Consider the following 18,325-nt stretch of genomic DNA (forward strand, 5'->3'; position numbering starts at 1 on the left):
TGGCTCATTGCAGCTCGTTGAAATGTAGCTTTTGTGAGCCTGATAAAACATTTTTAGTTTGTTAGTCAACTCCTCTGCAGCTCGATGAAATCATTTGCGGTATGAGGTTTGGTACTCCACATCGACTCAGCATTTTGAGGGATGAATCTCATTACAAAATAATAAAAAAAAACAAAGCATTACTAAATCCCCTTTTGATTAGTAACATCTCACTGTGTGAGTCAGCACCTAACCATCATGTTAGATTTAAGTAGGCCAGTAAAAGTCTAATACATTTTTATGACTAATGGCTGTGTAATGTGAAAGGTGTCGCTCATAGCCAAGAACCCAGAGACTTATCACCTGTCGCTGCATTTCCCCTCAGGTCTACACAGCATTTTAGTGTCCTTCTGCCCATTGTTTTGGTTTACAGCCTCACAACTTTATTGATCACACTCGCAGCTCTAATACACCTTCCAGCAAAGAAGCTCTAAAAACTGACAATGCCTGCCCAGCACCAAACATCAGTTAGCGACTAGCTGGTGAACATAGTGGAGCATTTAGTAGTTAGAGAAATATTTCTCTTAGGAGTTAGTAGAAACAAAAATAGAGCTAAACGAGGGAATATTGGACTTCATCATTCACCAGGTGGCCAGAAACACAACGCAAATGAATGCTAATGTTGCTCTGTGTGTGCTGGATGTGTAAATAAATAACTGTATGCTAACACGATCATAAAAATAAAAAACAATTAATACAGGTTTAAACAAATTGGACACAATAAATTACAAAAATGTGATCAACTCCCTCTTTTTTCAGTGTCCTTGTTAGTCTGAGTAATCACCAGAACATGCAGTGAGCAGTTTTAATAGTGACCATTTCTATGGTAGAAAGTATTATAGTCAAATGAAAACTGCCCACAGTGAAACAAAACATATCCAGCCAGTGTGATAACGTTGAACCGATCTTTTTTAACCACCTCTGACGTGGCCTAACAGCCCCATTCCTTTGGCACTGAGGAATCTCACAAGCGTCAGCAGCAGGTCCAGACATGAACCCTGCGTTTTAAACGAGAACACAGCAGAGAATAGCTCAATGAAAACAAAAGTCAAAAATATTCCCTTGCAAAATAGTCCTTTTGTGATGCAGCATTTCTTTTGTTCCTTTCTGTTGAAGTAAGCACTCGTAGACGACATGCTGGCTAATATTTATGGAGAAAACGACACAAAACAACCGGCAGGCTAAAAGAAATGATTACAGTTTCACAATAGGTTACACATGTTATGAAGAGGGAAGGAAGAGGTCCACAAAGGTGTGTTTAGTTCGTGTCAGATTGTGGCTCCACAAGAACTTGAGGCACAAGGAAGCTGGGAAAAAAAGCTGGTTTATGGGATGAAGATGCCCTAGTAAGGTTTCCATTAGTCTTTGGACGTGCTTTTAGGTGAAGTTTGTCTAAATAAGAGAAAAAAAACCCCATCCAGAACAATGTTGCTCTGTTACGTCACAGCAAAGTAGTGGTAATACATTCTTAAAAAGCTACACAATTTATTAGATACAGTAGATATAAACATAATAAAAATGTTAGCACTATACATAATCATGTATATAGTTAAAGCAGTCCATCATTACACATGCATATCTTCTAAAATATCTGCAGAGAAAAATGACAAGACATGTCAGGGACAGGCAGATATAATCGAGCTCCAGTGTTGGTAAAACAACGTCTTATCTGACTGCAAAAAGCAACAAAGTAGAAAACATTCAGCCTCCAAGGTTTTGTCTCTTTGTTCAAGGACAGAAAGAAATCTTTGGTCGGTGTTTTTGAAATCTACAGATCTCTTTTGGCAGTCTTTGCTCTCTTTAAACTCACAGCATAAATTCTCCCCCTCAAATCTGAAACTTGTTTTTCTCATAACTGCAGTGCAGTGAGAAGAAAAAAAAAACATCATAAAAAATATATATCATTGCACACTTTCGGACACGCTTGTACACAAAAGCACACCGCAGATCAATCACACATATTTCCACACACACACACACCCTCGCTAAAAAGACACACAGACGATGGAGCTTCTGTTCCAACAGGTTTGGGGAATCTCTGAGTTTTCATAGCTGTAAAATTGCTGGGAAGCTTCACCGAGCGGAGCTCTGTGTTGTTTTGTTTTCTGTACAAGTCACAGGTCCTTTTGGTAACGGAGCTGCTGTTAGAGAGTGAAGGCCCACGTTAGTAAGAGTAGCTGCTGCTGCTGCTGCTGCTGAGAAGAGCTCATACTGGTCCAGAGTAGTTGTAGTGGTTTCCGTGCTGCGAGTCTGGAGGCTGCGGGCTCGGTTTGCGTTCAAGGTGTTCAATCTCTGCTGGGTTTGGTCGTGTGCAGGGAGGGGGGCGCTGCTTGAAGAAGTCGGACACATATCGGACCTGAAAGAACAGAAGAAGAGTAAATGTCTGAGTATTTAAAGTAAAAAGCTTTCTCAGGTTATAACACAACCGATAAAACATATAGCTCATTAAAGCTTTTTATATTTGCTGCTCTCAGAAATGAAGCATGTGCAATTATAAAAAACGTTGTTTTCAACACACAAACAAGTAAAGTAGTGAATGTTTACAGGTGTTTCTATTTTTCTGGTCACTTTGTACACACGTCGAGGATTTTAGGTTTTGTGCTGCTGCATTTCATAACCAAATATGTTATATGAAGGTGACAGAGCGGTCCCACTTTAACAGATCTAACAATGAAGAATTAAGGCCTTTTTTTGCCTGAATAAGAAGGACGCAGTGTGTGTGTGTGTGTGTGTGTGTGCGTGCGTGCAGCTCAGTATCCCATAAACTGCATGCCACAGAAGCACACGGTTGTACTCACAGTGAGCACAGCGATGAGCGCCCCCTGCAGCAGCCCCACCAGCACGTCACTCCAGTGGTGTTTGTAGTCAGACACACGCGTGTATCCTACATACAGAGAAAACGCCACCAGGAAGAACTGGATGGTTGGTCGAACCAGTCGCGTCCACTTCCCCTGCATCCGGGCCTGGACGTAGAGCTGCACATGCAGAAAATACATTCTGTTTAACATCAACTGGAATTTAAACATTTGTATTTGTATTTTCTGTGTGTGTGTGTGTATATATGTATATGTATATATATATATATATATATATGTTCGTATTCGTATGAGCCATTGGTTGAATTGTTAGTTTAGCAGTACAATGTAAACAGGCTTTTGGTCTTTATCTCAGATATAGTCTATATTTTGAATGAGCTTCTTGGAAACCAATTTAAATTGTACAAAAAGGCATTTCAGTTTTAGTATGTACTTAAAATAATTTACCCTATAATTAACCAAAATAAGTAATGGTTTATTAGAGCCTCATAACATTTTTTTTTATATATTATATAATATTTTTTTTTCTTCTTATAAATTCTGACAGAAGTAAATCTCTAAACACTGTCCTGTTCCTAATTCACAATTTTACCAAAATTTAACAAAACATAGACAAATATGTGTTATGACAAATATCTCTAATTATATTTTTTACAAAAATAACACCATCTCTTATTGTTTTTTTATATAAAATGTCATCATACAAATGATGAATTATGAGAATACACAGTCTTCATGGAAAATATTTCTTTTGGCCCACCCAGTCACCTGCCTGCACAGAAAGGTCAGAGGTGAGGCTGTGTATAAAACTGACTTTCAGTATCTCACTCCTGATTAAACCGCTGAATCTTCCGGCCATTGTGCCGTGTGTAGTATTACAACAATGATGTTTTCAAACAGCAGCCGTGCGTCTGTGTTGTCCAGGGTTAGGGTTAGTCCTGTTTTGAGTCGCTTTAGGGCGTCTTTGGTAAACAGACATTTCACAGCAAAAGAAAGTCTCACGCAACGACAACGACGATGCACTCACCGACAGAAAGAGCATGCAGTACATCCCGAAGGACGAGTGGCCGGAGTAGAACGATAACCTGAGGAGCAAAACAGCAACAGAGCACAGTTAATGTACAAAATTCACTAAATATGACAATGAAGTGATGAAGAATAAGAATCAGTCAAACCCATTTATCACTTTAATATCTACCTATTTGATCCATATAGTATGTTTTAAATGAATTACATATCTATGATAGAACCAATACACCAAATCCTAATTTGATGTGATTCCACCAAAATAAACCATACTGAAAAAACTAAATAAATATGAAAATAAATGCTGAACAATTAGTCGGTCAGTTGAATAGTTGAGGCTTCTTAAATGTGACGATTTGCTTCTTTTCTACAGTCAAAGTTAGCAATTTCTAGACTTTGTCACTTTGGGTAACTCGTAATAGACATTTGTCATTATTTTTTACATTTTAAATGTCATAAAACAATAATTTCCTGATGTGGACATCACATCTAAGCCAGTTGATGTTCACTGTAAATTTTGCTCAGCTGGAACAGTGAGATTAAAAGCTATTTTGAGCTACTTAACAATAATTTCCTGATGATATCTATTCTCATATGTCAATTTCAATCTTACAGGAGTGGAATTAATCAACAGGAAATAAATCAACAATCTTTTTCATAATAAATTCCTCAAAGTTTGCGGGTTCCAGCTGCTTTTATGTGTTTTTTGGGGGGGTTCGGACTGTTTGTCATACAAAACAAGCAATTTTAAAGACATCTATGTGTGCACTGGGAACTTGAATAAAAATAAAATACTAACTTAAATATATCAATACATTGCACAGAGTTTTTCACCCTGCACCTTATTTCTGGGTTGAAAACAGTTCATTTTAATGATTTAAAGTGGTCATCAGTTCATATATGAGCTATCAGCAACTTGAATCCAAAAGTATAGTGTCCGTCTTCACTTCATAATAAAGACGTCTAGAGACGGAGAGAGCGTTGTGTGTTTCCACCTGGATTCAGTCACGTTGCGGTGGCTGCCAGTGCAGTTGAGCTGCAGGATGTATCCATTACAGCTGACCGGGGCGCATACGGCCAAGAAGTTCGGACGGGGACGACCTATAGTGAACTTGGCCAGGTCAGTCAGCGATTGGCTGACAGCTCCTCCAAACAGGAAGGTGCCCACCACCTTATAAAGAGCTGACAGGTACTGGTTGAACTGGGAGTTGGAGTGCAGACGCTTTGTGTGCACAAGGTAGGCCTCTCCTGTGGTGATCTGAGGGTAGAAGAGACGTAATGAAGGGTTTCCAGGTAATTTTGGGAAAAACTCTTTATTTTTCTATCTGCTCAGACGAACACGATGTTGGGACTCACAATGACGATGGAGCAGATGATGGTGACGGCAGCCATGGCTCCATGGGAGATGGTGTCTCTCCTGTAGGGATAGCTGATGCTCTCATCATCGCAGTAGATTCCTCTTTGGTACGGAGTGAACATCAGCGTCAGGATGGCTGAGGGCAGAGCCGCTGGAGGAACAAGAGACGACAGTGATCAAACCTTCCTGGTGAACGCATGTAACAGTAAATTATGAACTACAAAGTACCTCTACCGAAGCGGTACAATCCACTACATTTAGTTATTTTAATCTTAAAGAATGTTCATACAATTTTAATCTGCATCTGGATCCAGATCTCCACCAAATACTGTTAGTTACAGGCAATCATGGGATACATGTGACAGATATTTCTCATCCTTTTAAGTGCAGCAAGTGATGAAAATGTATTGAAATGCCCTGTTTTGCAGTGTTTTTCAGAAATCCATAAAAAGATTCCTGGATTTGAACCAAAATCTAATCACTTTTTCCACCAAACTTTGAAAAATTAGGGTATTGAGATATCCTGCTAACTAAAAGACAAACACAGACAAGCAGGGCCACAAACATAAACACACCGCAGATAATATAACAAGAAAATAGCACCGAGGCTTACAGCGAAAGCACAGGCATAACCAAGAAGAAAACGTATGTAAATGTATATCTGCAACAACAGCACTGAGACAATTAGAGGTAATCGCGGTTATGAATCACATATCAATCAATGTGACTAGAGAGTGTCTTTCTATTTAAAGTAGGAGACGTCAGAGTTGAGCTCACAGTAACACTGTGGGTCTTTGGGAGGCACTCTGTGTTGTTGAGAGCTGGAGGTCCTGAGAGCAGCTTTGACCCTTCAGCTGTGCGTTGACGAGTGAACCGCAACACAATGAGGTGCAGCTCAGGAAACAGCTAAGAACACACTGATGGACTAAGCTCTTGGCTTTGGGTCAGGCGGCCCGACTCTGCCAAGCAAATGAATTTGTCATCAGTCGAGCTCAGTGGCGACGACTTCACCTCTACGGAGGGGCTGCCTGTCACCATGGAAACACGCGGGACAGGACAGCCATGACCTTTGACATCGGGGCACCGTTTACACAGCGGAGGGCCTGGGAGCTGAGGATCGAACCAAGACACACACTCACATACATACAAAGAGATGTGCACCACTGCATGCGAACAGGCCCATACACATACCTGACAGATAAAGAGGGCTCTATAAAAAAAATGCATGTTTATAAGTCTGTGATGACAAATTGTTTGCGTGCGTACGGCAGACAGAAATTTCAGTTTTACAGTTTCTCTGCAAGTGCAAACAAAAGACTCAGAGTTAAAAGTGGCACAAGAGCAGCAGAAGCACATAAACCTGTCTCTTAAATCTGAGCAGGGACAATAGTCCAATCTGCAGGGCTGATGTCACGAACCCTCTGAACTACAACTCCTAAAAAGTTTCCTGTTTTCAAAAACTCCTCGCTGGACTGCTGAAGCCCGAGCTGGAAGAAATACTCAGATCTTGTACGCAAGTAAAAGTAGTGATACCACAGTGTAGAAATCCTCTGTTATAAGTAAAAGTCATGCATTCAAATTTTTACTAAAGGAAAAGTACATAAGTATTGGTATCAGTACAGGAGGTAAAAGTAGTCATTATGCAGTTGCTCAGAAAGGCCCATTTCAGAATAATATATATTATATGATTGGATTATAATTAGATATACTTTATCTGCTGGGTAGCTTGTGAATTTCCCTCCGGGGATCAATAAAGTTTTATCTTAATCTATAATATTACATCATGATTTATTTGTTGATTATATTTTGTATTATTAATCTGAATGAATCTGAATTAGTTTCATTTCATAAATGTTGCTGTTAATGTCAGCAAATCCCATGAAAAGACCACAACCACCACCGTCTCTTTGTACTTTCTGACGAACATAACCTCTCTGTGGATCTCAGCATTGACATTTGATGCATTGTTACTATACAAATATTGATTATAGCCACTTTAAACCTCTCAGAATCCCATGTTTGCATATTGCTTTGTGTATTTCCTGGTGTGCTGCTCTGTATGTGCCCTCTATATACTGTATATATGTACAATATAAGCGACAACTGCACCTGTAATGAAGTCCAATTCAAAAATCTTATAACAACAGAGGCCATATTTAATGGTGTTGTTATATTTCACAGTTGTCCATGTTATTGTGTGCATATATGTTGCTTTGTTGTGATTTAGTTTTTTCTATTGACTGTCTCTTTAAGCACTTATCAGTCTGCCCCACCCACTAGTTAAACACACACACACACACACACACACAGGCTGCAATGCCTAATTTAATATTTGTTCCATTTTCTGCACAAGCGCCACTAATGAGCTTTGATGACAAGCAGTTTCCTCATTAAAAAAGGAAGCCCTCCCTTTGCTCTTCACATCTCCGAGTTCATTATTCCAGCAGGTCAAGCATGCTCTCAGCGTCTCTTTGAAGTGAGGCCCAACTATTGTTTATTCTGCAGGGTGCAAGGATAACATTTAGATAAGAGACTGCTTGTTTGACACAAGTCTCTGGTGGCTACACACACTGCCAGAGTGAAGCGTTGGGCAATGGCCTTCAAAACACACACACACACACACACACACACACACACACACACACACACAGCTAAGCTCATTTAACAACAGAATCAGTGAGGAAGTCAATGCCCCTTCGTATCAAACATGCTCCAACAGCCTCTGGGAGCAGAGCCCATGGAGAGTTCCTATTATCCGAGTAGGACTGACGGTTTTTATCTGACGGTTTTATTATTCCAGAAGGCCTGGTATGTTTTTATAAGCCTGTGCTGGTGGGGCGGACTCCCCTCCCAGAGGCTGGGTCGAGCTGAGAGGGGTTCATTCCCCTAAATTCACTAAAAACCTGCAGTCTTTCCTTCCAGGAGGAGAACTTATTCAAACTCTCCTCCATCAACCTGTTCATGTAGCAGAACTAGAGAATTTCACTGCTGCCATAAACCAAGACTTTCATGTACGAAAAAATGTCACTGATTTTATGAGATCTGAGTATTTTTCACTTTATTTAGGCGATATCTTATCACTAACTAATTGTTCCATGTGCTGTGTATTAGTATTTTTTCAATGCCTCTAATGTATTCATTGTATGTATGTTTTAGCAGCATGTTTTGTGATGAGAATACATAATAGAGTTCACCATTCTGAGACACATTGGTGGGAAACAACTGAACTGTACATTTTGATGAATTTGTTGATTTGCTTTCTTGGCTAGAGTTAGAGGAGAAGATTGATGTACCACTCTCATGTCTGTATGTCGAGTACAGAGCTGGAGTCAGGGCGTGGTTAGCTTAGCTTACCATCAAGACTGGAAGTATGAGGAAAACAAGTAACCTGGTTCTCTCCACTTTAAAAATAAATACACCTACAAGCACCTTTAAAACTCGCCAATTAGCACCTTGGGTCTTGTTTGTTTAACCTGTTCCTGGTGAACAACAGCCAGGCGCAGTTACATAGAGTCTTGTCACAATGAGGTTGCCAGGCAACCAGCAAAGATGCTGGAAACTCCCTCTAAAACAAGTTGTGGTTTTTACTTGACTGTTCTGCACAGAGGAAACAAACAAGACATAACGTGTTAATTAGTGGGCTTTGGCCAGGCTAACCATTTCCCCATGTTTCCAGTCCTTATGCTAAGCTAGGCTAATTACCTCCCGGCTCTAGCTCTGTACTAAACGCAAAGACATAAATCACATTGCTCCTTTCTACCTCTCTGAAAGAAAGTCATGCATTTCATGTCATGCAGTGAAGTATTCCCTTCAGTTCAGTCTTGAGGTACTGCTTTATTGCTGCGCAGCGGCAAAATGGTTTTAGAGTTTCAGAGAAGATTCTCAACCTGTGCAAGACTCTTACTTTCCTTCCTTATTACCTGCTTCCTTCCTTCCTTCCTTCCTCCCTGTCCCTCCTCAGATCCCTTTCCTTTTTTTAACTGATCTGAAAAAAGTTTTTAGCTGAAAGTGAAACTAAACTCTTCTGCACCATCCATACTGTCATTTTTTTTAGTACATTTTACTCCCAATACCTGTTGGACTAGGTAAAACATTGGACTTGCAATGTTTTTTTTAAATTCTATTCTGCTGTGTTTCTACTTTCAGTACAGTGAAGCATTTGAGTACAACTGAAAGAAAAAGTTCTTTGGTGGACTGTAACAGCTTGTATCATCCTACTCTGACATTTTACATGTGGCTGTTGAGTCTTTTCCCCCACTTTTTCACTTTCTCTATAAACTTTTACAGCTGCAAACAAAGTAGAAACTAGTTCCAACCTCTCTTCCATGAAGAGTCAAACACACACACAAAGTTTCTGCTGAGTTTATGTCTTCAGTAACAAACTGGAGAGATAAAAAAAAAAAGGATGGAGGGAAAGTATTGTTTTACGCTTTCACAATCTCCCCTGGCAAGAGCGCACCCGCGATTCCACTTTGAGAAAATAAACATGATGGAATTTGGGATCAGACACAAGTACAACTTCCCCTTGACCTCTGACCCAGCAGGAAGTGGGAAGTGTTCCTGTTATTCAGCCTCCAAGATGAGCGGCTCAGGCCCATAACTGAGAATTTGATAGGAAACAGAGACAGGTAACAGTATTGTAGGTGAACATTTGTTTGAGGTCTGTTTGTTAAATCTCAACAGTCGACTGTGAGATTTGTGCGTCTGCTCGGCGACCTCGCAGTTTGTTAGTTAACGGAGATTCGCGACTGGTCTTCCACATCACACTGAGGTGCCCAGAAAACCAATATTTAGCTCGTGAAGATCCTTCTTTGGTTTATTTTGGCTTCATCTTTTGTGCTCATTGCTGTGGGATTTCTACACTACGTTTCCAAGTTTGTTTTGTTTTTGTCTATAATGGCCATCATTGCTCATTTAATCTTCTACTAAATCCAGGAAAACTGTGGATGGAAAGAAAGTGCATAATTTCCTGTGAGGCCGGGGATTTTTCCTGGGAAAGTCCTACACGACACAAGATGATTCTTGATATATTCATAAATCTCATTTGAGGTAGAGGAGTCAAAATCTATTTTTTTATGTCATCTCATGTCTTCTACCATTAATGTGTCTTTATAATGTGATGTTTTTACTAAGATTTAGTCATTTTAAACCTGCAGTAAGTAATTTTTGGACACTTGGCGGCAGCAGAAACAAGCTACAAACACCACATTGACATATTATCACCTTAAAAAAAGTTCCCAGTTTACACATCCTGCAGTTGCTAAGCAACATGATCATTCATTTGGAGTCGTGTTTCTGTCCAATATTCAGTCTCTTTTAGCTCTGTCTAGTTCTCCTCTAAATGCTTCTCAAAATATGTGATGTCCATTAAAATGGACGTCTGAAGGGGTTAAGCAGTAACACTATATACTCTTTGTGTTGGATTGTACCCCGGTACGACTGAATTGTCTTGTCATGGAGGAGGTTATGTTTTTCATTCATTTGTCGGCTTTTACGTTAGCAGTATACCTCATGTGTAAATGTGTTAAACACCAGATTTCAGTGAAATTGTTGGTGTGAATCCAGATCCTGTAATTTTTTTCTCAACGTTGTGATTCATTTTCCAAAAAAATCTGTTTCTCATTAAAGTTCTGCGCTTGAATGAGATCGAATCTGGCACACATGTGTCCCATGATTATCTTTCACTTTGTGATTAATCTAAATTTCTAAACGCTTTCTATTATTAAAGCACATCTGAAGGATTGTGTGATTGTCTGACTTTATAGTATGCATCATGTCCAAGCAGTCTGTAATTAAAACAATGAATCCTGCAGAGCTTTGAAGCTCATATCTTACGGACGTGTGCAAAGTAACAGTGAAAAACTTTGACCTTTAAAAGAAAACCAAAAACATTTCTTCCTCTCTGCATGAAACAACAGTCCTGAAAAGACCTTCTGAAACCACCACACAATACATTTAATCACACACAGAGTCTAGGTAAAGTCACATTTCTGACAATGCTCTGTTTTACAAGAAGCTAGCCCACAAAAAAACCACACACACACACTCTCTCTTCAGCATCTCGTTCATTTTCACACACAAATGTCAGGGAGCAGAAGTCAGCACTTCCCACTTGAGTTTGACACATATTTGGCAGAAGCAGAAGCTGATACTGTGTGTGTGTGTGTGTGTGTGTGTGTGTGTGTGTGTGTGTGTGTGTGTGTGTGTGTGTGTGTGTGTGTGTGTGTGTGTGTGTGTGTCTCTCAATGAAACACTTGGAGGAGCATCTCAAAGATGTCAGCAAAATGTTAAAATGGCACATAAATAACGCTCCGCAGAGACAAACAACAACAGCTGTTGTCCGTCGGCTCTGCAGCTCCGTTACAAAACCCTCTAGACCCTCTTCACTTGAAGTCTAAATCTTGTAACAACTTGTACGAGTGAGGATGTATTCATAACCGCACAAGCAACACTTTCATTTCCTCATAGCTGATTCTCACCTAAACAAAAAGTTGATTTCGTGTCATCACTGACCAAGTCATTCTATACACAAACTATACAGAAAACTAATTTGCAACTTTTTTGACATTTGTTTTAATTGTTATTTTAAAAAGCATAAATTCTCTGGTTCCAGCTTCTTAAATATGAATATGTGCTGTTTTTCTAGTCTTTAGTCTATAATCTAATCTATAATCTTTAGTCTTTAGTCTCTAATATTCTTGGATTTTGGACTGTTGGTTTGATGAAACAAGACATTTTAAGACATCAATTTGGAACTTGTGCATTTCACCATTTCCTGACTATATATAGACCAAACAATCAATGAAATCATGCACCACTTCCCATGGTAGGTTTAATTGCCATCCAACAGTATATAAATCTACACTAATAACAGCTGGAAATGAAACAACTCTCATTCTTCCCTTTCATGAACCACTTATTTTCCCTTGTTTACACTGGTTCACATTAACAGCCACTTAGTCCTGCACACACATCCTGTTTTAGCCAGAAATTCATCAAATTAAACAAGCAAGTTGCTTTCAAAATGCTTTATGTTATTGTCAACACGTTAAGTAGTTTTATAATCCAGAAAACAAAATGGTAAAACACATCTTATTGCTAAAGCAAATAATTCATGAAAAAAGGCCTGAAGCTGCTGATACCTACAGTAAATGATCCATGTGTTACATTGCAGATGTTCTAACTGATATTACAGTTAACTCTGCGTTGTGTGGGTATATATGTTGAAGTGAGTCTCACAAAATAGTTCCTGAAGCGTCTGAGGTCGTCTAACTGACATGTGAATTTTCAGAATGATTGGTATTTGCTTTTAAGTTTTAGGAGGTTGCTGACCTGCACCTCTGAGACTGGGACTAAATGTATTTGTGAACACATTAAATGGATCTTTTTATCCTGTTACACTGGTATAGACTGCATAATGAGAGCTGCAAATGTAGTGAAATTATTGGAAATCAAAAACTTCCATGGTTAATCTAACATGTCTGAACCTGCTACTTCATGTGAGAAATTTGATTTCTGGAGCAGATAATGTCCCTTAACCAAAACATAAAGGAGTTACCAGAGTCATAAAAAGTCATTAAACTGTGAGAGTGAAACTAAAATCCCAGTGACCTCTGTGTAAAATGCAGCACCAGCTGGACTCTTCAGTGTCTCATAGTGTACAAATACCATCAAAACTGAGACAAACAGCATTGAAACAGTGTTGGAACTGAAAGCACTGAGTTCATATTGTTTCTTTAGAAGGATCTGATCGGTTTTGTGAGGTAAACAACTGGGAACAGAAAGTTTTTCTATGGTTAAAAGAACAAATACACTTATTCGCTTTCTTCCAAAACCACTCTGATCTCCGTCAGCTAAATATGAATCTACAGTCCACAGAGAAGGTTAGCTTAGCTTAGCACAAAGACTGGAGACAGTTAGCCTGGCAATGTCTAAAGGTAGCAAATCTTCTTATCAGCGCCTCGAGAGCTCTCTAGTTAACACATTATACATCTCTTATGTTTGATCTGGACAAAAAGCCCAACACATGGGTTTTTCAGTAGGTTATGTGACGGTTTCCCAGTTTCCAGTCTTCATGCTATTCTAATATATACTCCACCTCATAACCCCCTGAAAAAAAACATGTTGTTTTTACATTTTGATTTTTGTAAGAATCAAACTAAATATAAACATGATCATTAATGTGCTTTAAAGGAGCCGATAGGTGGATTTTGTTACCGTCAGACAGAGCTAGGCCGTTGCCAGTCTTCATGCTAAGCTAAGCTAACCGGCTGCTGGCTGTAGTCTCATATTTAGCATACACACATGAGAGGGGCATCAATCTTCTCATCTAACTCTTGCCATAGAAAACGGTATCAGAAAAACCTGATTTTACTCATTTACTGATACTTATATAAGTACTTATATACTGTTCTTGCCTTTGAAAGTGTCAGAAATGTATATAACCAGGACAGAGTCCAGATACACAGCATGCAAGACATATAAAAAGAAAAGATGGAGAAAAAGCAAAACAAAAAGATGAACAGAACAGTTTGTTCTCATAAAAGTTTTTTTTTTTTTTACAATCTTTATCATTTCACTGAGATGGAAATGTAATTGTAGCTTGAATTTCAGGACTGACAGTGTAACAACAGACATCCTGCTGGGTGCCATCTGTCTGTGTCAAAGTGAGGTCTGTGTGTGTGTGTGTGTGTGTGTGTGTGTGTGTGTGTGTGTGTGTGTGTGTGTGTGTGTGTGTGTGTGTGTGTGTGTGTGTGTGTGTGTGTGTGTGTGCTGTGCTGTGCTGTGCTGTGCTATATCTACTGTGTGCAGTGGTAACAAATAATGGCAGGATGGACGTTTGACTGCAGAGGGGAAGAGGGAGAAATAAAGCACTGAGCAGCATCACAGATCAGTTACAATCTGGACACTCAGCACATTCCTGTCGTATCACACACACACACACACACACAACTAAATTGGGGGGGGGGTCAGACCTGATGATAGTTTACCCTCCACACACAGATCACAACAGATTACTGTCCTCGAGATGAAAACAAACAAAAGGCAACAAGGGAGAAGAAGAATGAAGATGCAAATATTAAAAGCTGGAGATGAAGCGTTAGTTTGTGTAGCGAGACAGGCCTACGATCTTAAACCCGGTTATGAAAACTAAATACACATGCAGGCAAAGCAGAAACATCTTGAGATAAAAATGATACTAGAGCTAGGAAATAAAACAATATAATATCAATATTGTGATGTAAGATTATAGATATAAGACTAGTTGCATGTTCTAGCTCAATGAAATGAACTTTGAATCATTCTACTTGTACCAAACAACCAAAGATTATTTTCATTTTCAATTAATCTGGAGAAAAACGATTCCATCACAATTTCCTAGAACCGAGGGTGATGAAATCAAAAGGTCTTATTTTGCCCAACCAACATCTAAAACTCAGATATTCAATTTACTATAATGCAAGATGATGAAAAACAGCAAATCCTCACATTTAAGAAGCTGAAACCATCAAATATTTGACATTTATGCTTGAATGCTGACTTGATTATCAAAACCACTAATAGCTACTGCGTAATTATCTTTCGATCATCATCTTTAAAAAGTGTTTCAGATGACAGATAGTGATCTCAACATTATATTGTTTCAGACACCACATTATTAAAGTGTATTAGCACAGATTATCTTTAAAATGTTTCTCAATTGAAGAAGGGAAATGTACAATAGGATGATAAAAAAAATCGCCTCCACATCAGCTGATCTCATCTGAGCAGCCGCCTCTAAGCGACTCATACAAAATGATTCAGAGCACAAATCTAAACTGATGCTTTCACTTTATAAAGGATGACTAACTTAAACCTTAGCGCTTACTCAGCCAAAGAAAGTATTGACTGAGAAATTCATCATTAATCACCACGTCTCTGATTTCACAACAGTTTTCTTTCATGTTGCACAAACACTTAGTCTTAACAGATCTTTCTGCATGACTGCAGAGACTTCCAGAGAAGGAAAGACTTTATTCTTTTAATTAAATCAGCTCATTAATATGTCCAAGAGATCCTCATCGTTCCTCACCTTTATGCCGCTCTTTTCTCCCAGAAAGATTTCCTTTAATGTTTCATCCCTGAAGTCAGTGATGGAGGGAGTATTCAGATCGTTTGCTTAAGTAAAAGTACTAATACCACACTATAAGTATACACAGAAATGGCCCCTGTGACTGTCATACTATTATATATTATATCATTAGAGCCCAAAGTGGCCCCTTCACAATGTTTACTCTGTCCAACCAATAGTACAAACCTCTAAATAATGAAAAATAAATTAATTAATAAAAAGGCAGAAAATCCATGTGAGAAGCTGGAACCATGAAATGTTTACAACAAAACATCATATTTCAAGTTATTCCCTCTGAGTTGTAGTGGAGAAGAAGTAGAAAGTACCTCAAATGTGTACTTAAGTGCAGTACTTGAGAAAATGTACTTAGTTACATTCCACCACTGCATGAAGCTTAAGACTCTTTTTTCTCCCTCAAAATGGACACGCAGGGTGTTGAGGGGGTTGAACAACAAAACTGTCATTATCATTCCTCCATGTCAGTCACCAGGTGGGTCCACAACTGGATGGAACACACACACACACACACACACACACACACACACACACACACACACACACACACACACACACACACTCAAAGTTTCTGGCAAGTTCTAGTTTAACCCCATTTATCAGCCCTGAAAACATCTACAGAAAATAACCTCTGTGAGAAATGGACATCCCTGACACCCTCCCTTTCTTTCATCATCTCAACTACAACCTCCATCAGCCTCATGGTGACAGAGATGTGAGCAGATGTGACACGAACAGCTGGAAGATGTCAATTCTGTTAATGGCTTTGTGCGTCGTCTCCCGGGAGTCCAGAGCAAGTCGCAACAAGCGGTGTTGTTCCCTGTACAGTACATACACACCAAGGAGCCCCACTCTCAACACACACACACACACACACACACACACCTGGTCTCCAGTTTCCAAAACAGGATTTTAACTGTCACAGAGAGAGAGATTCATTGACAATGATCTTTGCTCTTCCTACTTAACCCGAAGCTTAAAAAGGAAAAAAGGGCCACAGGGGAGCAGGAAGACAAATACGCAGAAAACATGAATGCACTCACAGAGCATCGGATATTATTCATCAAAGAAACAAAAAGAGACAGCTGGAGATACACACACACACATGCAAAACAGCCAAACTGCACTTTGTGGTCACCTCCACACAACCTATGAGCTGTCAAAACACGATGGATGCAGGTTGTTCCCCTCAGCAGATCAGCATTCTGTAGTGAGATAAGAGAAGATGTGTCCTATCTGAATGATTTCAGGGAAGAAACCATCGAAAGTCCCGGCAGCATTCTTACTTGGGAAAGACTATCTTGTTCAAACAGGCCAAACACAGTCCAATGATGGCTTGCAGTGTTTCATTGAGCTGCTGAGTGCGCAATCACAGCCACTTCATGTGTCTGTGCATCTTTTGTAAGCAGATTGTGAATTTCTAAACAGGTAACTTCTTCTAATCTTGCAGGAAGACCCATGAAGCAACAAGCAGGTTATCTGTGATAGATCTAATAAATCAAGTGTGTGTGTGTGTGTGTGTGTGTGTGTGTGTGTGTGTGTTGGGCAATCCCATGCGTCACCATGCAAACTTTTCTGAAAAGAAAAATCATTTTGGAGTGATGTTTCTGATTCAGCCGCACACAACTTCAAGTTAACACACAACAGATGAGTTCGACAGAGACTGATCATATTTTCAGCCATGTTGTCCGGAGGAGGGGAGGACGAGGGTAGTCACTCACCAACAAAGACACAGAGAATATCCACCACGATCAGGATCAGCTTCTTTCCTTGCTCTGTCATGTTTCCTCTGGTGGCGCTTCACTTTCATAAATAAAATATATAAAATAAAAAGCAGAGGGCAGGGTTGTAATCTAAGAAATGCCTGGAGTTACTATGGAAAAAAGTGCTACAGCGAGAAGTCGACCTGCTTGTTCTTCCGGCTCCGCTCCTCTGTGTACCTGCCCGCCCGCCTGTCTGTCTGTCTGTCTGTCCGCCCGCCCGCCTGTCTGTCTGCACACTGCGCTGCTTCAGGTGAGCAGCAGAGGACGCGTCTCGCTGCGTCCTGTCGGCTCTGCCTTTTGACGCATGGAGGGGGGGGGCGCGTCTTTTCCCACTAAAAGCGGGCGCACAAAGGATGTGGTTTCCCGAAATCTTCCCTGTGGACTGGAGGGAAAAAAATCCCCTCCTTTATCTCTACTTTCTCTGCTTCGACCTCTGGATTTACGTAATCAAATCCAAGCAGTGAGATGAACCACGTGGTTAACTTTTCTGGTGAAGGCATGGCACAAGCCATCTCAAACACCTGATATATAATGATAGTATTTTAACAGTAAACTGGGAGGTGAAACTAACATTAGAAAATACTCAAAGAGTTTGATTCCCACTAGGGATTAAAATTATTTAAAGACTACTCACACTGTATTGATTTGGGATTAAAGTCTTCCTGATTTTGAAGATGGAGAGCTTTCACTTATTCATGTCCACAGCATGGAAGCCTTTTTCTACCAACAAAACAAATCAAATTAGGAATAATAAAAGTGAAGATATTGTCAAAATTGTGATTTAGAAAATTACATTTTCACTGTTTTCACTGATTTGGTATCGCACAGTTTTGATGTCGAAGAGAGTCAGAAATCTAACATATAAAGTCACAAGTTTGACTTAATATGTCAACATTTACTATATAAGTATTTTCATTTTTGTCATCCCATAACTTTCACGATGTGTCTTTTCTTGTTTCTTCTTTTCTTCCATACTCATAATGGCTGAATCCCATTTAGCTGCATCAGTTTCAAGGTCTTGTGGCTAACTGTCACACTATCATGGCACATGAATGGAGCAAAGCCATTGTTAATGTTATTAGTGACACCTGTGCTTTTCAAGACAAGTCAAAATGTCTGCTGTGAGAAAGGGCAACAAACATACGGAATAAACGTTCCAGTCTAGAAGATATTAAAATAATCTGCTCGGCTCAAAACA

At 39.6% G+C, this 18,325-nt stretch overlaps 1 protein-coding gene across 1 annotated transcript; it reads right to left on the reverse strand.

The window, feature by feature from the left end:
* Positions 1 to 396: 396 nt before the first annotated feature.
* LOC139297310 (phospholipid phosphatase 2-like) lies at positions 397 to 17,424 on the reverse strand. Its single transcript, XM_070919930.1, has 6 exons — positions 17,086 to 17,424; positions 5,238 to 5,389; positions 4,877 to 5,139; positions 3,883 to 3,940; positions 2,838 to 3,014; positions 397 to 2,395 (listed from the first exon to the last, which is right to left on the reverse strand). Exons 1-6 carry the CDS (start codon positions 17,144 to 17,146, stop codon positions 2,246 to 2,248), a joined length of 861 nt encoding a protein of 286 aa, XP_070776031.1. The 5' UTR covers positions 17,147 to 17,424; the 3' UTR covers positions 397 to 2,245.
* Positions 17,425 to 18,325: the final 901 nt, after the last annotated feature.

This window comes from Enoplosus armatus, chromosome 15, assembly GCF_043641665.1.
Source record: "Enoplosus armatus isolate fEnoArm2 chromosome 15, fEnoArm2.hap1, whole genome shotgun sequence".
NCBI lineage: Eukaryota > Metazoa > Chordata > Actinopteri > Centrarchiformes > Enoplosidae > Enoplosus > Enoplosus armatus.